This window comes from Psammomys obesus, unplaced genomic scaffold (assembly GCF_907164565.1).
Source record: "Psammomys obesus unplaced genomic scaffold, mPsaObe1.curated_primary_1811, whole genome shotgun sequence".
Lineage (NCBI taxonomy): Eukaryota > Metazoa > Chordata > Mammalia > Rodentia > Muridae > Psammomys > Psammomys obesus.
The window spans coordinates 22613555-22638312 of record NW_026596095.1 but is presented as its reverse complement, the minus strand read 5'-3'; the positions used below and the strand labels follow the sequence as shown (position 1 = coordinate 22638312).

The window sequence follows — 24758 nt, the reverse complement described above, 5'->3', positions numbered from 1 at the left end:
TCAACACACCCAAGGGCCTCTATGGAAGAGTTTCTCAACCTGTGGGTCATGACCTTTTGGTAGGTTGAATGACCCTTTTGTAGGGATCACCTAAGACTACCAGAAAACACAGATGTTGATATTACAATTCATAGCAGTAGCAATATATAAGTGTAATCAGTTATAAAGTAGCCATGATAATAATCTTATGGTTGAGGGTCAACATAAGGAACTGTACTAAAGGGCCGCAGCATTACGAAGGTTGAGAACCACTGCTCTAGGGGAAGCCACAGTCACCAGCCACCTTGTTTCCGGCACTTGGACATCTTAACGGCCACAGCACTCAGGATGAGAGTCACTGTTCTCATGTCCTCTGGCAGTCTTGATGGGTAGCATAAAAGCCTTCTGCAACAGGCATTTTATTTCCCAGGACACACCGGCCTTTGAAAACAGCTTTTGGAAAAGATCCTTGAGCAAACACACATTGGCATCCAGAATGAACATATCATCTGCTGATGGCACACACACAAAAAAAATGTTAAACAGCCCAACAAAGTAAAATAGTATCTAAAAGTAGGGAAGGTAGAGGAGGAGAAGAAATGTCAAAGAACCTCAGAAAAATATAAAATCAAACAGTCTGTATTTTTAAAAATTCTTTGTGTAGCCTTGGCTGTCCTGGACTCACTTTGTAGACCAGACTGGCCTCGAACTCACAGCAATTCGCTAACCTCTTCCTCCCAGAGTGCTGGGATTACAGGCACTTGCCACCGCACTGGGCTAGCTAAGCCTCAATTTTAAAATCCTTAGCATTCAGATTTTTCTCTCTCTTCTCAGTGGTTCTATGAACTCATCTCCTGATCAGTTTTTTAGCTGCTTTATAAAGATTTCAAGTTATAAAGATTGTTTTTATTTCACTTTATTTTGCCTTTTGAGGCAAGGTCTCACAAAGCCCGAGGCTGGCCCTGACCTCACTATATAGCCAAGGCCTTAATCTCTTCTTGATCCCCCTGCTTCAGCCTTCCAAGTGCTGAGATTACAGGTGTGTACCATCATGCCAGCTATGGTTTCATTTTTAAAATAGAAGAGCTAGATCCAAATATGCAGAAAGCATTCTTGCAAATGGAGCTCTGGATACTGTGACCAAAGGCCAGAAGAGCTGATGGCTGATATGTAAACACCACACTCCTCAGATTCCTCTCCCTTGCTGATCAGACAGTGATTCACAAGCTCAGAGCCACTTCTCAGCTGGTGTGTAATCAGATACTTACAGAACTGTCCATAATTTTCTTCTCAACAACAAAACTGTTTATTTCTAAACTTTGGCAAACCTTGTGCTTTCCAAACTCATTTCAGACTCATCACTATGAACTTTAGAGATAGAGACCATGTTATTTTCACTGGAAAGGATCACGTAAGTGGGGAAAAAAAGAAAATTTGCCTGGTCTCCTCAGATTGCTCGGGCCTGTGGAAATGACAGGAGGCCTTCTCTTCAATGCACCCTTGCTAACAGCACAGACAGAAGTCACCAGGTTGGCATTTGCACAAGAGCACAGTTGTCTGATCACTGTTTAGCGAGGCGTGTATCTTATGTATCTGATGCCAAACAACCATTTCGACACCTCCCTTTCCTATGTGACAAAGCGAGATGAGGTTGAAGTAATAAAATGGCATAAATCATGGCCTAATGACATGCAGATAGCAGGAATGGCCTCTTATTGGCCTTTATTTGAATAATCACAGCATTTCATTTTGTTTGGGATGAACTGATGTGCCTACTTAGGGTTACATACAGGGGTATAAATGAAGGGCTAGTTACAGGAGCATGAACAACTTGCCAGTGGATACACCACACAAGAAAATGTCTCCCCGACCTCCAAAACCGTTACCTCTGGCCCTCTGGCATGGTGACTGGAGCAGAGAGCTGAGAGCTCATGTCTCTTACTGCAAGCACAAAGAAGAGAGAGAACTGGAAATGGCATGAGTCTGTATAAGCTCGTCTCCAGTGACAGATGGCCCTTTCCCCCAGAGCCCCCACAGTCTCCCAAAAGAGCATGAGCAGCTGGAGAACAAGTGTGTGAAACACGAGCCTGAGGGGATGCTAAGATTCGAACCACGGTCTTGATCTTTGGGTGTATGTAAAGACTATATCGAGGTTTTCCAATCTACCTGTCACAGCCAGTAGAAACCCTCCTTTTGTTAGTCTCAGAGATGTTCTCTCAAGTGAAGTCAAACACAAGCAAACAGTTTGAAAAACGTATTAAACACAAAGGTTAGTTGGGCACAGAGTCCAGGCTTTTGTTTCTTTTTGATCCATTCCCACTACGTGCTAGTGCCTCTGAAATTAAAATAAACAAATAAATGCTTCTCAAGTATTTCTTCCACAAAATCAGAGAAGAACTGAGCGGGAGCAAACGGAAATTTTTCTGGTCCACTGATTCAGAACAGATGTCTAGTTTCTGGTGAAACGACCAGGGCATTGATAATCCTATCTGGACCTCACAGTACAAGGCTGCATCGCTCGTTATCTTTGAGCACACTCTTCCCAACACCGACTCTTCTCTTATGAACATCTATTTCCTTCCTTCATGTTGTTACAGAGGAAGTTGTCTTCACCAAATTTCCTGTGCACTTATTTTCAAAGAAGCAGCTTAAGCCTTGATGTTTCACTGTATATTGTTCAAGACAGCACCTATTACCAAATATACCGTATCGGGCGGCCCTCCCCTGAAACCACCCAAGAAAACGATGTTTCCAAAGAGAATAATTTAAGCAAACCAGTGCAAAATCTGGTCTGAATTGCCATGTCTACTTTTCCTTTTTCTTTCTTTTTTTAATCACAGGGTGCTTCCATGTCAACATGGCAGAGGTCAGTTGAGGGTTGATGTCTTTGACTTCTGCATGATCTCCACAGTGATTGTCAGCCACCCTAGCATTTTCATCTTGGACAATGGCAGAGGGTTAAGAACCGTGGATGCAGTTGCTGGAAGACATCTTGTCTCAGTCTCTCCGTCATCGGGGTTACAAGCGTGCGTCACTGCACATGCGTCCCATGTTGGTGCTTGTGACCAGAGTCAGGTTTCCATGCCTGCCTGGCAAGCGCTTTACCTCCTGCGCCATCTCCCCGGTCCCTTCTTTATCCCTGACGACAGTCAGTACAAGAATATGATGAGAATGCAGCAACTGGAGACACAAGTTGAATTCAAAGCAAACTCATCTTAACTCCTTTAAGAAGGGCTATGTGGGGCTGGAGAGGTGGCTCAGTGGCTAAGAGCACTCCTCGCTCTTCTAGAGGGCCCAGGTTTGATTCCTAGCACCCACATGGTGGCTCACAACCATCCATACTCCAGGACCAGGGGATACGATGTCTTCTGACCCTCTCCAGCACATACATAAATGCAGTCCAAACACTCACAAATAAAGTAATAAATCTAGTTTTTAAAAAGTTTTTAAAAACTATATTCATATATATTTTTTGAAAGTATAGAGTAGTTATGTGTCAAAAATAAATGTAAGATCACTAAGGAAGGGCAAAGGAATTATTTATTTTTTACTATCTATTAATGTTACAAATAGTATTAACTATAAACCACAATACCTTTCAGTGTTTTTCCTGTTAAAAAGTGTCTCTTCCCATCCCCCAAATCCTGCAGCACAACCCTCCAGTAAGAGTGAAAGGAAGTCTCAACACACCCAAGGGCCTCTATGGAAGAGTTTCTCAACCTGTGGGTTATGACCTTTTGGTAGGTTGAATGACCCTTTTGTAGGGATCACCTAAGACTACCAGAAAACACAGATGTTGATATTACAATTCATAGCAGTAGCAATATATAGGTGTAATCAGTTATAAGGTAGCAATGACAATAATTTTATGGTTGAGGGTCATATGCATGTATAATGTAATATTTATTAAAGGATCAATAATAAGAATGTGCCAGATCTAATTCTCCACACATATTATCAGAATTCAAGAAAAACTGAGCCCAACAACAGATGTGAGAGAAACAGTATTCTATCACAGGCATTTTCTAGAACTCCCAAAACATAATAATAACGAAAAATTGACAACAAAGCAAAGCAGTGCAAGCGACACCCACTTACTCCATGCGCTTGGGCGAACTGTTCTCATGGCTCCCTGAGGAAGCCACTGACAGTAGCCATTTAGTAAAATTTTAACTAGTTTTTCAACAAAGAAGATGAAGGAAAGTGAACTGGCTTAAACATTGTGTCCCCAATATTCAGGTCTACTGCCAAACCACAAAATGTGACCTTATTTGAAAATAGAGCTTAAATGAGGTCACACCAAGCCCTAACCCAGTGGATAAGAAGGTAGGTGTGGTGACTCGGGCCTGTGACCCCAGCATTTGGGAGGCAGAGAGCGGGAGAAATGATGCAAGTTTCTGACTAGCCTGGGACATATAGTGAGGCTCTGTCTCAAAAACACACAAAGTTAGAAAGAAAGAGAGAGAGTTGGGGAAGGGAGACGGTGAAGGAGACAGAAACTAGAGTCTGGCCATCTACAAAGCAAGGAAAGGGAGCATTTCTGGCAGTGACAGGGAAGAGGCAAGGAGTGGTTTCCACAAGTCTGTAGGGAAAGAAACTTGGCTCTAGATGCACCTTGGTCTGGGAGGGCAGCGTCTGCAGCTGTGAGAGAATACCCAAGTTTGTCAGAATGTGCTCTGACAACACTGGGGAAGTTAACACATAAAAAGAGATGCTGCGCAGCCTCGGGGAACTCTGTCTGGAAACACACCTTGATTATCCTGAATTTCACACTGCCTGGGAGCTAGTGAGGTCTTCAGAGAGCTCTGAGTAACACTTAAAAAGAAAAAGCAAGAATTCGATGGGTCTCATGTTTTCTTTCTGCCCTAGGAAACTGCAAAGATGAAAAGGGGGGATTTTAAAATCAAAGAAAGGAGTGAATTGTATTTTAAATTATAAAACTGAAGAAGTCCTGATTGCTTTTCTAATTAGAACAGCTATTGGCAATCTTTTGCATCCAGCTTGGGAATATGAGAAACAAGTTCTAATTGCTTACATTGTCTTATCACCTTCCGAAAATAATTTAACTGAATAATCTTGACACCAGGGACAATATAAATAACCTTCAGCAAAATTAGTTACCTTCCACAGAGAGTGCTGTGAAGTAAGGTATGCTGAAGGGAAGTGGCAACGAGGTGACTTTCTAGCCCCAAAAAGCAAACTATGGTTAGCATTCAAAACTACTCATTGGGTCAGTAAGCCAGCTTAGCAGATCAAGGCATCTACTGCACACATCTGCTGACCAAATACGGCTTCCCAGGACCCCCATGGCAGAAGAAAAGAACCAGCTCCACAACACTGACCTCTGACCACCACATACAAGCTAAAGAAAACCTTTCCATCTCACAGAGATGCGGAAGTAACTAGCACGCTATATTCACCAACCATCTTGCAAACTGGTTCCTAGTACATCAGAACGTCCATTTGCTCAGATGCCTATGTGTGGACAAACTCCTGACCCACAGCTGGGCACCATTCATTACACCATGGCCAAGTCTGACACGGTAGTGTCAGTAGCTGCTACAGCTACTATCTGGACTGCAGTTTGGTTTCCATTCTGGTCAAGGCAACCAGTGGCCTCCTCACTGCCAACCCCCTGAGACCCTTCTCAGTGACTGTCTTTCGTGAGCACCTTTGATCGGCTGATGCTTGTGGGTGCTGTCTGTGCCTTGAACACTCTCCCTCTGGCTCCCCACTCCTCTACCCAAACCGGGTGACTCTCATGTCCGGCCATTCCTTCGTAGATTCCTCTCTAGACTTTTCTCTTGCCACATCCTCATTTATTCTAGTTCTTCAGGGATATGTCCTCTTTATGTCATCTCGTGCCACAGCTACAACTATCTATATTCTGCTGATTTATACATCCCTATTACTAATCCAGTTCAAATCCTTATTTGTTTTGGTTTCATGTTTTGTTTTGTTTTCAGAGATGGGAGTGTTATTAGATGGCCTCAAACTGTGACCCCTTTGCCTCAGCCTCCCAAGGGCTAGGGTTACAGTCGCATGCTACCATGCCTGGCTTGCCTCCACACCGTTTCTCTAGCGTGCTCATCAACCGTTATCACAAGTGCTTGTTTAATAAAGTCACCTCCCAACCAAGTGATTAGCCTTATTAAGGTCTCAGAAAGAAACTGATACAATGCATTATCATGGCTTTATCATGAGCATAGGAGCCAGAACACAACAGGACCCCAGAGGTAGCTGAATGAATAAGCATTGACAATCATGAACTCCACAGAGGCCACGCAGAGAGAGCACACACCACACCCACGCAGAAGGACAATGCATCACTACTCCCTTCAATGCTCAGAGGTTGGCATCTTCATGCAGATGAACAATGGTACAACTAATACCAGTCTAAATGAAAAGAAATGCTGTACCACAAATAGAGGTTCTTTTTTCCCCTCTGTGGTAAGCTTGAATGGCTCATTATTTTTTATATTTTTATGAAGACAACACACAATAAACCAGTACGTGGGAGAACACACATCCCTTGTCCTCAAACATGTTATGCATGTGTGCACAGACATACATTCATACTCTCTCAGAAATACGGAGTACAATTAAACAGAAGAAAAGTGCAAATGAACTACACTTAGGATGCCATCTGGGCCAAAGGAGAGGCAATGCCTATTGTGAGGGCTGGCACCGCAGGGTGACTCCATCAACCGAAGACAACAAAGGTCCATGTCAGGGGAAGGAAAACTCTAGGAAAGGACTATTATCACCGTGGCTGGGATAGGCTAGACCCAAGCTACGTCGTTCCGAGTGCCCCATCTTAACATAAGGAAATGGTGCTTGAGTTAACCCATATGGCTAATAGGTAAGAAAGTGGAATTCTTTGCATTTCTAAGTGCTAGATCCCAAAGTGGCCAGGAGGGGAAAGTTTGAAAGCATCGGTGGGAGCATGCAAATTTGGAAAATGAAGACAAATGGCTAAAGAAGTAGAAATGATTATTGTTGCCGTTGCTCTATACGTTAGAAGTTAGATGAAAAAGGGTTGGTCAGGGTTCCTTCTGATCATATGAACCTCCCAACAGATTTAAAATTGTGCATATATGTTACTTAGATATAATGTAAGAGCACACAGGAGAAGGATGAGGCTGTAGTGTAAAGAGAGAGGTGTGGTCTAAGTCTCTGGCTCACACCCCAGCACTAAGAAAGAGAAAAAAAGGAAACACTGTGAAACACAGGAGGCTATGGCCATAACAGGAGTCTGATCCATTTAAAAGCATAAACCCACAGCGACACACCTAGAAACTTTGAATGCTATCACTCTGGGTGGCATAATTGTAAATTTTGATACTTTCTTCTTTTCTTTCAAATCTCAGTGTGGCTATTTTATCAAGGAATAGCCTCCTTTTCACAAAATAGTTTATTTACTTACCTTGGCTGATTTTTCAATATTTAAGCCTCCGTCCAGCACAAAGAGAATTGTCATATTGTACCCAGTCTGGTTTCCGTGTCCATGAGGCCACCAGGTCTCCACAGCAACCTCCTTTTAAGAAATAAGTCATTCTAAGTAATGCGACATAGTTTTAGAGAACAGTACACCCCAGAGCGCTATATGAATTTCTCAGTAGCGACGTACAAACTGTGTCCCGAAGTAGCACAAACCGCCATGCCTACACTATCCGAAAGCCTAGGCACAGGATCACTGCTTTAAATTTTTATGTACTTATTCTTTGCTTATCTTTGTTTACAGAGTCTCCTGTAGCTCAGGTTGGTTTCAAACTCTATATGTGGCAGAAGATGACCATGAGTTTCTGATCTTCCTGCCCCCACCTCCAGAATGTAGGGTTACAATTTATGTGGTGCTGAGGCTTGAACTCAGGACTTCATGCATACTAGGAAAAGCATGACTGCTGACTGAGCTCTGTTCCCAGCCCCTCCACTGAGAATATTTGTTTAAAAAATCAACACAGATCACCATAACAGAGCTCTATGGTATGTAAAGGCAGCGGTTCACTGCTCTCTCTCTCCACACTGTGCTTATTCTATAGTCTCAATTCCCGGAATCAGACTTGCACATTGACTCTTCTTCTAAGCCCAGGACTTCACCTCTTGTGGAGTCTTGCTTTCTTCCAAGTTGCTGTTACTTTTCTCTGTCTTCTTCAGTTCGCAATCACCAACCAGATTAATAGAAACAATGAAAGCTAAAACCTATCCCATCCAACTGTGAGAAAACCTTGAGCCCAGGTTTAGAGTTTTACAGAAGGAAGAAATACCAATATTCACAGCAAATGAAAAGACCCACATCGAAACCTGAAATGTAGGTGACACAGAAAAAAAAAGTTATAAAAATATAACTAACTTCTTAGAAGAAAAATTGGCAAATGACTCACATGTTTTCCATTATGTTAATCTTACCTGTGATAAAATCATCCATTATTTAATACACAAAATATATGAGAAGTTAAAAACAAAAGTGTCATGTGTGGTGATACAGGTGAGTCCAGAACAGCCAGGACTATTATATTGAGAAACCCTGTCTCAAAAGAACCAAAAGAAAAAAATAAATAAATAAAAGGAAGGAAGGAAGGAAGGAAGGAAGGAAGGAAGGAAGGAAGGAAGGAAGGAAGGAAGGAAGGAAAAGAGTATATAAGGAGAAAGTAGACAGCCACTCCCCACTCAGCCATTTCTCCCCTTGAACAGCAAGCCCATTCATCCAACACTTCCAGGGAAGCGACATCACCCACCTTGCTAATTTTTACAAGGAGTTTAAAAGGCATTTGCCCAGGATGGAGTTCAATCTTGAAAGTCTGCTGTGTTTTCAGTGTAGGGATGGCTACGGTCACCTGACCACCAACCGGCTTTGAGCTGACGAAGTCAAAAGAAGCCTCAATTTCAATATTCCACACCCCAGAAGTGTTATCTGCAGCGGGAGAAGAAAACAACATCATCATCCCTGCGCCGGGAGCTGCTGAAAGTAAGCTGCGGGCAGGGGCTGAGCAGTGAGCGCTCAACATCGCTGCCGCTGCCCCTGCTACGGAGGGAAGCGCGGGGGTGGGGGTGGGGGGATATGTTCTTTTTATTTTGCAGAGTTAAATCTTTTGTTCTAAATAAACAGAATGGCGTGTTTTGTACAGACTCGTGGCAGCACAAGGAAAATTAAGCAACTGGAGTTCACAAAATTTTAAATAACCAGTGTATGATATTATTAGAACGCTGTATAACGCTGTCCTCCCTCTTTGTGCTTCCTAGGACACCTCTTTGGGAAATCTACGAGTCTCCAGCTACATCATAAACCTGCAATCCTCAGCTCTCTCTCTCTCATATGCAAGATACTTCTGAAAGTAGTGCTTGGAGCCTATGACTGGTGGCGCCCGCCAGTAATTTCAGCACTTCGGAGGCAGAGGCAGGCAAACCCCTGAATGAGTTCGGGACCAGCCTGGTCTGCAGAGTGAGCTCCAGGACAGCCACGGTTACACAGAGAAACCCTATTTCAAAAAACAAATAACAAAAAAAGGCGAGGGGGGAGTAATATTAAAATATTAAGAGGCAAGAACAGAAGAAAAGGGCAGCGGGTACCCCAGAATCCTATATAGCACTTCCTCCCAACCCAGCTAAGCCTGGTGTTCTCTCTTCATTCTGGCACGCTAGGCCCAGATGAGAAATTAACGCTTGAAGGAACAGGTGGACAGGAAAGCCTGGCTTAGCCTCTCCTTGCGTCACTCCTTGGCCTGATGCCTCTCTCCTCACTGATGTCCTGTGCCCATACGGAAGGGATTGCAGTTTCTTTTGGTCATATGACCTCACCTTAGCCAGGAAGCTGATCCAGAGGAGGGCAAAGATTATGGTTCTAAACAATGACTCATTTCAGGGTTTTTCCCGGGGCTCAGGCACTCGTGCCAGTTCTGCGAAAGGGAGGAGAGAAGGAAAGAAGGGAAAGGGCACAAAGAAGGACCATGTGTCTGACCTGGATGGGAATCCATTCTAAGGGTCAAAGAGTCAGTAAGGCTTTTCTAGTACATGTGCAACACACTTGACTGAAAAAAAAAAAATCCTCCAAAGAACAGCTGAGATGTGACTAAGGCGGGGAGTCCTTGTGTGAAGTCCTGAGTTTCTCCAGCACAGAAGGAAAAGAAATTCTCCATTGGCCAGGGATAGTGGTGCATGTTAATCCCAGCACTCGGGAGGCAGAAGCAGATCTCTGTGAGTTTGAAGCCAGTCTGGTCTACAGAGCAAGCTCCAGGACAGCCAAGGCTACACAGAAAAACCGTGCCTCGAAAAAAAAAAAAAAAGAAGTTCTCCAAAGAATTCCAGTTTTTATATTATAATAAAGTCCACTTCTTTATCAGGAAGTGGCTGTCAAAAAAAGAAAAGAGGGATAAGAGGGTTGGCTCAGCAGGTAAAGGCAACTGCCACTCAGCCTGGTGATCTGAGGTCTGACCCCAGGCCCCACATGGTAGAAGGACAGAATTCCCACAACCGGTTCCTATGACCCCCACATGTATGCAAGCACACGCATGTGCACACAGGCATTTAAAAGAATAAATAAAATGTAATTTTAAAAGATTTACTTGTTTATTGCGTATACAGTGTTCTGCCTGCATGTATGCCTGCACGCCAGAAGAGGGCACCAGATTTCACTATAGATGGTTGTGAGCCACCATGTGGTTTCCAGGAGTTGAACTCATGACTTCTGGAAGAGCAGACAGTGCTCTTAACCGCTGAGCCATCTCTCCAGCCCAATTTTTCTTTTTTTTTTTTTTAAGAAAGAAAAAGGTTTACTCCGCTGACTGGTAGTAAGCAGTATAAAAAAAGACACGAAGGACTACGTGTGGTGGTGCGCCCCTGCAATCTCGGCGCTTGGGGCGTAGGGGCAGGAATTCCTGGAGTTCACGGCCCTCTTCTGCTATAAAGGAAGTAAAAGGGCGGTATGAGCTACGTGATGCCCTGTCTCAAAAAAAAAACGTATAAAACCCAACGAAAAAGGAGGCGGGAGGAAGGGAAGAGACAGAGTTGGCTGAGCTTGTTGAGTCTGGTAAATCGTTCCTGGAGGATGTGTTTCCAAACCACATCCTGCAGGGTTGATGAGACGGCTCAGTGCTTAAGCGTGTCTGCTGCTCTTCCAGGAGACTAGAATTATACTCCCAACACCCATGGTGGGCAGTTCACAAGTAGCTCCAGGGGATTTTATGCCTTCCCCTGGCCCCTTGGGGAAGGCACCTGCGTTCATATACACTTTACCTGCACACAGGCTCCTAACGTAAAACAAATGCTTAAAGAAGCATCCTAAGCCTTGCTTTAGCTTGTGCCTGCTATAATAAAGTCTCAGCAATCAGTGTCTCCATCCGCCATATTGTGTGAGGCCTCGGGAGAAACTGAGTTAGTTCTTCCACAACTCGCACAGGTTGGGAAAGAGATGTCTGATTTGCAAACGAAAGGAAAGACCCAGGGGATGTTAGAGGCAGAAGGAACTTGGTGATCTCCAGTTCCAGGGCACCCAGCAGCCGATTCTGAACTCCTCAGGCACCAGGAACACATGCGGTCCATATACATATATGCAGGCTAAAGATTCAGGCATGAAAAATAAAACATAAGTTATTTTTGAAAGTGCTAGCCTGAAAATAAAAGTGTCTTGGAAGGAGGAACCCTGAACTCCGTGGAAAATGTGTTCGACCCTCCCCTGTGGTGACATGGTGCTATGCTTAGCCCCTCCACTCCTCAAACACCATCTTTGTACACAAGCTACCTGAGGAGGGAAAGGTAACAGTCAGGCAAGCACCGTGGAAAAACAAGCGGAAGACTCTTCCTGAAAAACTACTGCCCGAACCTCCGCACAGGTCTCTGCGCTACAGCCAAAGTTCTTCTCTAACACCGACAGCAAACTCTGTCAGTAACTCCGTCCTGGAAAAACTAAACACAGGAGTCACGGTGAAGGATGCCAGATGGGCGTCGTGGTTAGAATACTGACTGCTGTCCTAAAGGACCGGGCTTCGGTCCCAGCACTCACATCAGGTTGGCTCAAAGTTCCCATGATTCCTACAATTCCGGTTCGAGGAAACTGGCTTTCCAGATGCCTACTTGCACATACATGATGTACATGGAGACTCACACAAAGACACATCTTTTTCTCAATCTTAAAGAGCGATAGAGAAGCTTGGTGGTACAGGGCTTTAATCCCAGCACTCGAGAGGCAGCGGCAGGCAGATCCCTGTGAGTTCAATGGCAAACGGGTGCACGTGGTGAGCGGGTGTCAGATGGGGCTGTCGTGATGACTTAGCGGCGAAGCACTTCCCACCCAAGCGTGACGACCTGAGCTGGAGTTCCCTGAATTCTTGGAAAGCCGGATGGGCGCCTATAGCACGGGTCTGTAACCTGCCTGGAGACTGGGGGTGGAGGTGAGAAAAATCCTCAGCAGCTCATGGCTAGATACCCTGCCAGACATGAACAACTAACAAGAGACTGTCTGAGACAGAATGGAAAGCTAGGCCAGACACCCAAGGCTGTCTTCTGACCTCCGTGACTGTACCCCCGTGGGGGAGAGACGAGGACAGACAGCACTCAGAGCGTAAGGACTGGCACGGAGGCTAGTCATTGAGGTAGGCACGGGTCGCTCTGCAAGCAGGGATCACTGCTTGTGCAAAGGCTGCTCACAGGCAGCGGCCTTGTCTGATTCTTGCTTCTGTTGCGTTCCTCCCTGGCACCCTCCTGGGCTCTGCCCTCCTGAACCATTTTCAGAAAATGAGAGTCTGGAGGGGAAAGCGGTCCTGACCTTTAAAGAAGGCGCGATGATACTGCTCTTCAGTCCCTGAATCACGGAATGCGCAAATTCCAGCAGTGCTCCCGTGGAGGGATGCGCAAACTCAGACACGATGCGTTTTCCCAGACTCACAGTAGAATGACGGGACAGATTCAAGCAAGCAGCTCTTTTTCAGGAAGCTGCCGGCTACACTGGCCGGACAGGCAGGCTCGTGGCTGACTGACAGAGCCCTGCACCCTGCTCTACCGCCCTGCGGAGCTCCTCACCTATTTATTTTTTAAAAATCCTCAAAACCGAACTGAAAGGAAAACAGCAAGGGCAGAATCCGCTGAAAATCAGGACATGCCTGTGAGAACGTGCCGTCCCTGAGTGAGCAGCCAGAGAGCGAGAAGGGGGACTTAGACACGAAGCCTAATGTCAACTAAACCATTTTAAGGGAGGTCACTGGCATTTTAAGAAAAAGGCAATTCAAAAATGAAGAAAAAGGAGGAGCCAAAGGAAGAGACAGATAACATCAATGACCGCCTGCCGATAAGACAGTCAGCAGGACTGACAAAGTTTTGCTTTTGTTTTCACCTTATATTTCCCAGAAAGAGCAGCTGCGCACGGGGCAGGCAAGATCTAGCTGAGGGGCAAGCCTGTTCCTCTGTTCATGCGCAGGCCACAGAGGCTGAGGCAAGCACCTACAGGGCAAGAGCAGCAAGGACAGAGCGCCTGAGTCGGTGGGCGTGCCTCTTAACCACCAACAGCCCAGCTCAGCTCAGACGGTCCAAAAGCAAGCTGGAGAGATGTTTCAGTGGGCCAGAGCACTTGCTGTGTAAACGCAGGGACCTAATTTAGGTCCTAGCACCTACGGAAGAGTCTGGGTGTGCCCACGAACACACCTGTAACTCCAGTGCTGAGGGGCTGGGTTCAAGCTTTACTGAGAGACCGTATCTCAGGGAAATAGGGTGGAGAGTGATAGAGCAGGAGCCTCAGAGGTCTCCTCTGGCCTCTGCTGCTCACACATATCATACACCACATAATCACATAAAATACATTTAGAAACAAATAAACCACGTCATAAAGACAACATTAGGGGAAAAAAAATAACACTTGTGATCCCAACACTCAGGGAGGCAAAAACAAGTGGATCACTGTGGGTTCAAGGCCAGCCTAGTCTACAAAAAGCGAGTCCAATTTCAAGAAATCACAATTCCTGACTTACCATAGAACGGCAAAAAGGTGAGGTAATTCAGATGACTGATGTTATAGGCTTCAATTCTTACATCTTTCCAGATTCCTTGAGAGGGAAAGGCAGGCGCCCAGTCCCAACTGAAGGAGCACTGTGACTGTAATTTCAAGGGAAGAAAAAGAGAGGTCTGTTAGTGAGCAGGAAATCCCACTAGGCTGCCTCTAGGGTCCTAGCAACCAGCCTGCGGCTGAGGAAAGGACCTCACCTGCCTCCCCTCTTTCTCTCTCAGGCTCTTTCTCGGTTTTTACCTCAGTCTCTCTCTTTCTCTCTGTTGGTCTGTTCTCCCTCTATCCCCACATTTTCTCTCTCTGTCCTTCTCGGCCCTCATGGCTCTGTCCCCGTCTGTCTGTCGCCTGCCTGTCTATATGTGCAATCATCCAACTCCTAACTCCTCTCCCCTTCTCCTCCCCCCCTCCCAAATAAACTTCTTTATACCAGGTATGTTGTGTGGCAGCCTGACCATTATTATAACACGTTCTGGTTACTTAAGAAATCAAACATTATGAACAAAGGACAAGATACACATATAAGAGCAAAGGATAAGATACACATATGCGAAAACGCCATGACACATGCTAAATAAAAAAGGAAAAAAGGAAACATGCTGTCTTTAAAATCTTATATACACGTGTGCATACTGGTTTACTAACGCTGCCATAGCAAAACACAGGAACTGGAGGGGGCAGGCTTCACCAACTGAAAAGTGTTTGCAGATGGCTACCTTCCTCATTTGTCTTTTCTTGTGCACCACCATTCCTGTGCTTCCCTCTCCCCCGCCCCTCCCTGACCCCCTACTGATGTGCAAATTGCCTTACCCGAACCACCCACCACCCCGTTAACTTAATCACCACATAGTTACTTTCTGAGACACTTGAGTAGAGGGTATGTTACAACTTCAACTTGTGAGTTTGGAGAACACAATTCCCCTAACTAACTGTGTTTGTGTGTTGGGTGTGCATGCCTGGTTACGTGTGCGTGTGTCCCTATGTGGTGTCCCTGTGTTCACCTCCCTTGCTCATCCGATAGATAGAGAGAACCACTTCCTATCAATAGAATATAGCAGAGGTGATGTCATTTCCAAAATTAGATTATAGAAGACTGGCTCTTCTGTTTTGGGCCCTTTTCCATGTTCTCTCTTGGCCAAAAGGGAAGCCAGCTGCAGCACCATGGGCGGCTTGCACGAGATACCTGAGGAGTAAGTAGATCCGAAGCTTTTCAACAGCCATGGTAAGCTGTTGTCAGCCCCAGCCAGGCCTGAGGTGATGGCTTGATTAAAAGACCCACAGTTACAGGTGCCCAGACAAGCTGTACTTAGGTTCCTACTAACAAAACAAGTGTAGCTCAGGCTGGGAAAGGCAGGTTTAGTTTGTTATACATTGTTGTGATTTACTACACAGATCATTATAATTCCCAAAATATCAACTTACATGCCACGGTTAAATTTATCAAGAAGAACATAAAATCTAGTTATGAATTATTTCATATTCCTTCTTCAAAAGCCTATTATATCGGAGCAACGCTTTTTATCTCGCTTTTTATTTCATTTGCTTTTTGCTTTTCAGGTGTCGCTATGAAGCCCAGGCTAACCCAGGTCCTGTGCTTCTCCTAGATGGGCCTGAAAGTGTTATGACTACAAGCAGCAGCCACCACACCCAGCAAATGCTTACTCTCTCTGAAGCTCTGCAAAACACTGCTCAACCTAACCACTCTTATACTAAACATGACTACATGAAGAACGAACAGCCTCGTTGAAAGAAAAGGTATTATTAACATGAGAAAGAAAAAAAAAAAAACTAGCCTACCTATTTTCCCTACCTCATTAAGTATGAACTCGAAAGGCCTCAGTTAGAAGGACCAAGCACAAACCAGGCAGTGGTGGTGGAACCCACTGTTAAACTTTAATCCCAGTACTTGGGAGGTAGAAGCAGAGTTGGAGGCCAGCCTGGTCACATAATGAGCTTTAGGAAAGCCCCAAGGCTACCCAGAGAAACCCTGTCCTGAAAGAAATGACAGAAAGAAGGAAAGGAAGGAAGGAAGAAAGAAAAAAAGAAAGAAAGAAAGAAAGAAAGAAAGAAAGAAAGAAAGAAAGAAAGAAAGAAGGAAAGAAGGAAAGGAAGAAAGAAAGGAAGAAAGAAAGAAAGAAAGAAAGGAATGGAAAGGAAGAAGAAAAGAAAAATGCCAGGCATGAAAGAGTCATTTCAGACTTCAGACTCTGCCCCAGAGGCTCCCTGCCTGAGAGAGATAATCTTATCTGCCTCCTACCTGTCTGAGAAACATGACACTAAAAAATTCCAACTATGAAGTTACAAAGGTTCAGATTCAAATAGTAGGAAATGATTCTGTTAAGATAACTGTCACAAGGGAGGGGGAAAAAGAAAGGATAATGGAATCCAAGTGATGAGAAAAAAGAAGGGGAAGAGACTATGTGAGGGCAGTGGGGAACCAGCCAGGAACAGGCAGGGGACACAAGGAGAGCAATGGGGGACGAGAGCAACAGAGAACAGAGCAGAAAGTCACACATGTGTGGACCGCCAAAATTAAACCTATTATTTTGTGTGCTAATCTAAAATTTTAATAAATAAATAATATATTCCTATCAAACAGAAATTTTTCTTTTACTTCTTAAGAGAAAAAAAATATTTTCAAAGTAATAAAATTTATGAGACTCTGAGTTCAGCTTTGCAAAGTGAGGCCTAAAAGGAGCACGCTGAGCCTGGGGAATGAAGGTGTTTACACATAGAGGATACGGCCAAACTCTTCTCATTGAAGTTTTGTTTTATTTATTTATTTATTTATTTATTTATTTATTTATTTATTTATTTATTTATGCTAGAGAAATATGTTCCTACTACAGGGAAAAATACTAATAAGCATGGAACTCACTCCTCATCAAAGAAGCAGCAGACAGATACCCTATCAGAAAGCTACAACTAGTCAAGACACAGAGAACGGATCCCAGGGTTTCCAGTCACAACGAATACATCCACAACACAACTCCTGCACCTGAGGCTGAGGGACATTGGGGGAAAGGTGGTAAAAAGTTGTAAGATCCAGAGGATCTACAAGTCTCTTGGGACCCTATACATGACAATGACAATATGGCTGTCTAAACAAGACCTGAACAATGAAAAGACCAGTAGATGTGAAAGGGGAAATTTTCACAGGGCCCCGAGAAAAAGAACAACAGGTTACAAATGATAGCTGGGACAGGGAGAATTCATCTGCTCCAGAAATGAGATCTCTAATTGGTTGAATGATACCAAGTGGTCAACTTTAGAATCATGTACATATAAGCAACACTAAATAGACTCAGCGGGTGGTTTTTATATATTTATGCATTCTATATACATACATACAATAATAATCGAGGAAAAAGGTGCCAGAGATTTTAAAGGGAGTAAGTGGAGAAACAGTGTAGGGGTTAGAAGGAGAGAACACGTGAGGGGAAATTATGTAATTATGTTTTAATTAAAATAAACAAATATTAAGAAACAGCAAAACAAAAACAACTAGAGCTGCTTCCTGGTACCTACCTCTGTCTAAACTCACCACTTAAGCATCAGATTTTCACATTTGAAATGAAAACCACCTTGAGGATCTTTTTGGAACAATTGTAAATACATACATGGGTTCAGATCTTCTGCTGGCCTTGGTGGCGTGTCCTGACTAATTTTACGTCAACTTGACACAAGCTACAGTCATCTGAGAGGATGGAACCTCAGTTGAAAAAATGCCTTGGTAAGTCTGAGCTTTACAGGCAAGCCAGTAGGTCATTTTCTTAATTAGTGAGTATGTGGGATGGCCCAGCCTATTGTGGGTGAGGCCATCCCTGGGCTGGTAGTCCTGGGCTCTGTAAGAAATCAGGCTGAGCAAACCTAGGAGCAAGCCAGTATGCAGCGCCCCTCCATGGCCTCTGCACCAGCTCCTGCCTCCAGGTTCCTGCCCGGCTTGAGTTCCTGCCCGGCTTGAGTTCCTGCCCTCACTGCTCTTGATGATGAAGTGCTCTATGGAACTGTGAAAGAAATAAACCCTTGCCTTTTCAAGTTGTTTTTGGTCATGGTGTTTCACCACAGAAATAATAATCCTAAAAGTGGGCAAAGAGAGAACAAAGTGTTCAACAGCCTGCCAAACTTCTGACGGCTTAAGCCACTCAGCCCTTCCCGTGAGAATTTTCACCGAGTCAGAAACAATCCGTGACTCACTTTGTCTCAGGCATGTTGATATTGAGTTAATGTTAACACACAGCTCTGTCCTGGGTCCTACTTGTGATGCTCACAGATGAGCAAGATCGTTGGGCACTGAATAAATAACACATGCACGGTCAGTTGTATAAAGGAAATAAGGAGCTAGAAGTTGGGAGGGAGGGTCAAGTATCTACACAGGCTTCCTGAAGAAACAAACAAAAAACAAAGTAACCACGTTTAAGCTGTGTTTGTGGCACAATGGTGGAGCACTTGCTTGAGTATGCACAAGGCCCTGAGTTTCATTCACAGGACAGAACAATAAGCTGCTCTTCTTTCAGGACAGTCGTCTTTCTTCACTTTGAATTAGAAAAAGGGACGTAGAAGGACTCAAAGGAAATGTGTTTGCAAATGTCAGCAGGACGCAGTCCCAGCAGGAGAGGTGGGGCAAAGACTGAGATGAGAGCTTTGGACTTTAGCTTATTTTGGAGCAAAGATGTTGACAGGTAAAATGATAAACAACTTTTAAAAATACAGCTAGTCTCATTAGCTTAGTAAGTATGAATTTACAAGTCCTTGTTTCTATTTTACATACGGAATACTGTGGCCATTTTTGTCTGAAGAAACCATGTCAGCTGCTCTATGGATAATTTAATTAAAAGAAGGCAAATGACATTGTGGGAATGCCAGTTAGGTGACCAGGGCCACAAGCTATGTGAGAAGTGACTGGGCCCAGATTCAAAGAATAAAGGCTGTCTTGGAAAATGGCAGCAACTAGGATGTGGGGCCTAGATGAAGTGAACAGATCATTGATGGCATGCCCTCGAGGGTACACCCCATCTCAGTCACTCCTACAGTTTCCGTCTTCTTCCCAGGGTCACGAGGTAAGCAGCTTTGTGCTGCACTCCCTCCTACCAAGATGCTCCACTCACACAGGTGCAGAGCCAGAGAGCACAGACTGAAACCTTGAAACTGAAAAGCAGAAGAATGCCCCTCTCCCCGCGCTTATCTCAATAGTGATGAAAAGTGACTGACACAATGGTAAGAGGGCAGTTGAAAAGTTGGAGGCAACCGTCTAGGAACAGAGAAGGAGGCGGAGACAACAGATAATTTATGTTGACATGAGAAAAGTAGAAGGGTCAAATATGAAGAAGAGTAACATTTTCTTCTTAAAAACGAAATGCCTTCCAGAACTCTAGAAGCCGAGGCAGGATGATCTCTGTCAGTTCAAAGCCAGCCTAGTCTGTATGATAAGCTCTAGGCTAGCCAGGACTATATAGTGAGACACTGTCTCAAAAACAACAACAAGAACAAGACCCTAAATGTTACATTTAAGTATAATGCAGTAATTACACATTAGTATAAATTCAAGTTCTGTAGAACAGAATAAACCTTTCTGTTCTGTTTCATAAATGCTAGCAATAAAACATGAGAACATCTCAGAAAAAAATGTACATGTATATTTTGCTTATTTGTTTTTTTGGTTTTTGTTGTTGTTTGTTTTTTGGGACAGGGTTTCTCTGTGTAGCCTTGCCTATCCTGGAACTCACTTTGTAGACCAGGCCAGCCTCCAATTCATGTAGATCTACCTACCTCTGCCTCCCAAGTGCTGGAATTAAAGGTGTGCACCACCACTACCAGCTGAAAATGTATTTCTTTCTAGCAGGTTGCCAGTCACAAGAATCGCTAGTAAGATTTCACATCTACCAACAAGTTTGACAAATATAAGTGTTTAAAAAACCTTACAGAAATGGGAAGATAACTTAGTTGTTAGAGCGATCTCGGAGCTCTGCCTAACATGCACAGAGCCTTGGGTTTCATTCTCAGAATCTCATAAAACCAGGCATGATTGTACACCCCTTAAACTCAGCACTTGGAGGAGGGGTAGGGGGTGGGCTGGAAATTGGAGGTCATCCTTGGCTCCATAGCAAATCTGAAACCTGCCAGGGCTAGATGAGTCCCTGCCTGAAATAACAACATAATAATTTATAAAGTTCTATTATTAGCCAGCCATAGGGGTTCATGCCAGCAATCCCAAGACTTGGGAGGCTAAGGCAGAAGAATTGCCTCTTTTAGGAACATAGTAAGTTCTAAGGATATAACATCAAGTTATATAGGATGTAACATCAAGTTCTGTTAGCCAGTGTGTGTGTGTGTGTGTGTGTGTGTGTGTGTGTATGTGTGTGTGTATTAACCTAAATTCTGAAACATGTTTCAGGAAGAAAACCAAGAAGAATGAAGAAAACCACCACAAAAATTCAGAAAACTCTTGTTTTCAGATCTTCACGCTGCAGCCCGTGCCTTTGAAAGAGCATTACCTTGCGGATAAAGTTGACATGGCATTCACCGTTCTGCTCCTTCGGGGGGCACTTTGGGGGCACAGGGTAGCTGGTGTGATCTTTGCTCTGAAGCTCAGCATACTGCACTGCTGACTGGAACTGCAGCTTTAGGGAGTTCACATCTTTGACCACACTGGTGATGTCAAAGCTCTGAAGTACAGGAAGAACATACAAATCCGTACGGAAGAACTAGTCTTGTGTAGAACATTTTAGATGAAGCTAGACTACATGGAAGATGCACAGGATAACCAAATCCAGAGCTAGCCTCATTAACCGAAAGCATCCCTCTGAAATAGAATTTAGTGGTCCACCTTAAATTATAACTCCAATCTCCTGTCTAAGCACAGGTTTCTAGGAGTCTCCTGTTTTCACTGACAGAATTCTGGTCCCAGAGAAATACACAGAACAGAAAGTATCTTCAACCCTGGAATGTCTGCTCAGGCTTGTGCAGGTGGCCTTGAACTGCTACGGATTCCTAGACACTTTATAACAACCTGATTCTCTGGAATGCATAGTGCGTATTTCTAAGTCATAAGTTATTTTTGTTTTCCAAAGCACACCCTTGAAACAGAAGAAAAATAAGGCCACACTTTCAGAACATATTTCCTTTTAAAAGTGTCTGTCACTTGTCACTTCCCATGAGTCTTTGGATCACCAGATGACTGAGAAGTGAACAGCAAAGCTGAAGCTATAATTTACTTCCTCAAGGTCTGCAGAACCACCAAGGGCTTTGCTTTGCCCCCAACATTCTTCAAATAGGGCACCCGAGAAGCACAGTAATTTACTCAGGATTTCAAAGGCCTTGGAACTTGATCCGTAGTGAGTTCCGCAAGGAGGCTCCCCTAGTCACACCAGGAACACAAAGGCACACTCCCTCTTCTTAATCTGCAGTTATCATGTACTCACACAGGCAGTGAACATGTTGCCAGTCTTCCCGATAGTGACATTATTGAACACAACTTCTGCAACTGTATCAACTCCGTCAAAAATCAACTTTACTTTCTGCCATTCACTGGGAGACAAACAAAAGACTTTTTAAAGCATGGTATATGAAACATTAACTCATGTAAGTCTCTTTATGATCAGTTAAGAACTAATAATGTAAAGATTTTACAGGAAAATATACATTCTTAACTGGCAGTGTCCATCAAAGTTCAAGAGTATGGGTTTGATATTGCTGTAATTTCTCTGAGTGATCCAACTCATTTGTTCCCACGATGCGTCAGTCAAACCATTGCCATAAAATCAAGAGCACAAATTATAATCTCCAAATGAGTTGATTCTCTGTTATTTCACAGTTTTTAGATACTACAGAAAACGTGTGTCAAAGCTATTGGATGTACTGACACAATCGAGGACAACACATTAACCACCACCTATGACATCAATGAGGGGAAATCATGTGCTCAGACTTACAAGGAACAACCTGGGAATTTGAAGGGTCTGTAATCTGGATGGCATTCGAGCTAAAATGCACAGGAATCAAAGAGGAACACCTTGATCGATTGGACAAGGCTTATCATGTAATGAGGACTTCAAGAAGAGTGTAAGAACTCAAAGAAATGAGGATTTTTCAGCAATAAGGAGAAATTAGGTGATGATGACTGAATGCTACAACACTAATGAACCGTAACTATAGTAAGTAAAGAAAGTCCTTGACAAAGGACCGATGTTTCTAAAGTGCTGATTAAGTCTACAGAGAGGGAAAGTGAGTTAGTTACTGGCTGTCTAGACTGGGACAAAAACAGTGGATAGGAATGGGATGTGACAACTAATGAGTAATGGGCCGTGGTTGTGTTAATTAGGGTTTCTATTGCTGAGGAAAAGAAACCATGACCAAATGTAACTTGGTGGGCGGCGGGGGGGGGGGGGGGTTCCCAGAAAGGGTTGATCTCAGTTTACAGCTCAGGTCACAAGCCATCACTAAGGGAAGCCAAGGCAAGCACTGGAGGCAGGAACCTGGAGGCAGGAACTGAAGCAGATGCCTTGGAGGAGTGCTGCTTACTGACTTTCTCCCCAAGGCTTGTTCAGTCTGTTTTCTCAGACATTTCAGGACCACCTTGGAGGCGCCACCCATAGTGAGCTGAGTCCTCCCGAAGTAATTATTAATTTAAAAAATGCCCAACAGGCTTGTTTACTGGCCAGTCTTATGGAGGCATTTTCTCAGCTGTGGTTTCAAAGTGAAATGGGACTTTGTCTGGGTTTATGTGTGCATGTGACTTTTACTTCTTTTTTGTTTTGTTTTGTTTTGTTTTGAGTCTCAGGGAGCTCAGAGTGACCTGCAATTCACTACATAACTGGGGACAGGATTCTTGTGAGAAATATTTTAAGCATTATCTGGAAATAAAAGCATGAAACACAGTAGCTCCATGATATTGATCATAATATTCTGGTTTCTTTTTCAGCACGAAGAACTGAACCCAGGGCGTTATGCACACTAGACAGGCTCTTTACCCCAGACAGTGGCTTTAGATTTTAGAGAGTAATAAATAATAACAAAATGTCATGAGATTTTTTAAATTTAGTAATAATGGTGGCTTGTGTGCTTGCTTACACCCTGCTTCACCCAGAAATATTTTCTTATGATAACAGAACATTACTGACAGCAATACTTGTACTTTTCTTTGTGGCCATATGATGTAGTATAAGGTCAAGGTCAGAGTATTGTAATACCCAAAATTAACCTGTAAGCCCCACCTGCTCAAGGACCAGGAAGCCTCCTGGGATTCTGGGAGTTGTGGTTCTTGGTTGAAATATAACAAAAACCTATAGATTTGTCTTTATAAGCCCCTGCAACGCGTGTCTCAAGGTCATTCAGCTTGGAAATTCCAAGGAGTGGTCCTGACCGAAGTCCATCTCTTGGTCAGTGTTTAATATTTAATAAAGCTTGCTTCAAATGTGGCCTAAAACAGTGGCATTGTTTTTTCTCTGGCATACCTCAGGATTAACAGTCTCAATGGTTGTGTAGCATCACACAGAAAAAATGGCGTATCTCTGATCATACTAACGAAACTATAGACCTAGGGACATACTTCAGTGCGTAAGGCTCTGGGCTCAGATTCTGCTACCAAACCTACACACACACACACACACACACAGCGGTGGAGAGAGCATAGTCGGTAAAGTGCTTGCCATGCAGTGTGAGAATCTGAGTTCAACGTACAGACCCACATTAAAGGTGGGCACGGCAGCGCTTGCCTCTAATCCCAGAACTGGGGAGACAGAGCCAGGACGATCCTTGCGACTCATGCTGGCCAGTCTAGCCAAATCAGACAGCTCAAGGTTCAGAGAGAGGGAGCCTATCTCAAAAAGCAAAGCGGAAAGTAATTGATTACGACACCTGGCATCTACCTTTGGCTATGTGTGTATATATATATATATATATATATATACACATAGGTGTGCGTGTTCAACCTTGCACACACACATACATGGAAAAGTTCACAAAAATACTACCCGTCAGCACATTCTCTTACATACTGGGGAGGTAGAAAGGAGGAGATTTACATAAAAGAACTGACAGGACGCAGGTGACTTCAGTGACCACTGCAGTGATTATTCCCTAGGACACAGCGTCATGCCTGATGATCAGTGGCACCGTCCTCACATGCGGGGGGGGGGGGGACGACGACACATAAATTGCACAGTCACTTCAATGACACAAAGGTTTAATCTAGCTTAACCCTGATACAAAACCTAAGGAGAGAAACAGAAAAGAAAATCTTGTCATACACAGTACATGTGTGCATAGTACGGACACATATATACACACCTGAGGTTAAAGGGGATTTTATACTCCGTGCTGTAGGTCCAGTTATCTAAGGAAATCCATCTGTAGTTAACGTCATTAAATCTGTAGTAAGGGTCCTGTTGGCACAAGATAAACATTATGGTAGATAGCCAAATACGCTAATAATGAATGAGTAAAACAGGAAGCACGCACTAGCTATTGATCACCTAAAAGTTAATGAACTCGGGGCCTCGGAAAGTCAGATCAATAACACTAAGAAAGTGGGCTGTGGGCCAGAGGCTTCAGGTACAGCCCAGCGGTGGGGTGCACAAGGCCCTCAGTGCGATGCCCAGCGCTGTAAAATGACAAAAATGTGGGAGAAATTTTCCAACGATATATCTGAAATGAAAGAGCTCTGAGATACAAATAATTTATGTTCATTGTCAGAGAATATGAGAGAGATACCGGCTCCGTTTGTACTGATTGATTGTTTTTTATTATGTGTGTGTGTGTGTGTGTGTGTGTGTGTGTGTGTGTGTGTGTGTGT

The 24758-nt window shown here is 43.9% G+C and overlaps 1 protein-coding gene across 2 annotated transcripts in view; it reads right to left on the bottom strand.

Moving 5' to 3' along the window:
* The window catches only part of Manba (mannosidase beta), an 85425-nt gene that overhangs the window by 43942 nt on the left and 16725 nt on the right, over positions 1-24758 (bottom strand). For both annotated transcript variants that reach the window (XR_008722596.1, XM_055628244.1), the window contains exons 2-7: positions 24254-24348; positions 21388-21493; positions 20461-20631; positions 13935-14058; positions 8718-8893; positions 7406-7516 (exon numbers count right to left, since the gene is read on the bottom strand). Coding sequence is in view for 1 of the 2 variants with exons in the window: in XM_055628244.1 (XP_055484219.1) it covers positions 7406-7516; positions 8718-8893; positions 13935-14058; positions 20461-20631; positions 21388-21493; positions 24254-24348 (783 nt within the window). In the remaining variant the exon portion in view is untranslated. The remainder of the gene's footprint in view (positions 1-7405; positions 7517-8717; positions 8894-13934; positions 14059-20460; positions 20632-21387; positions 21494-24253; positions 24349-24758) is intronic.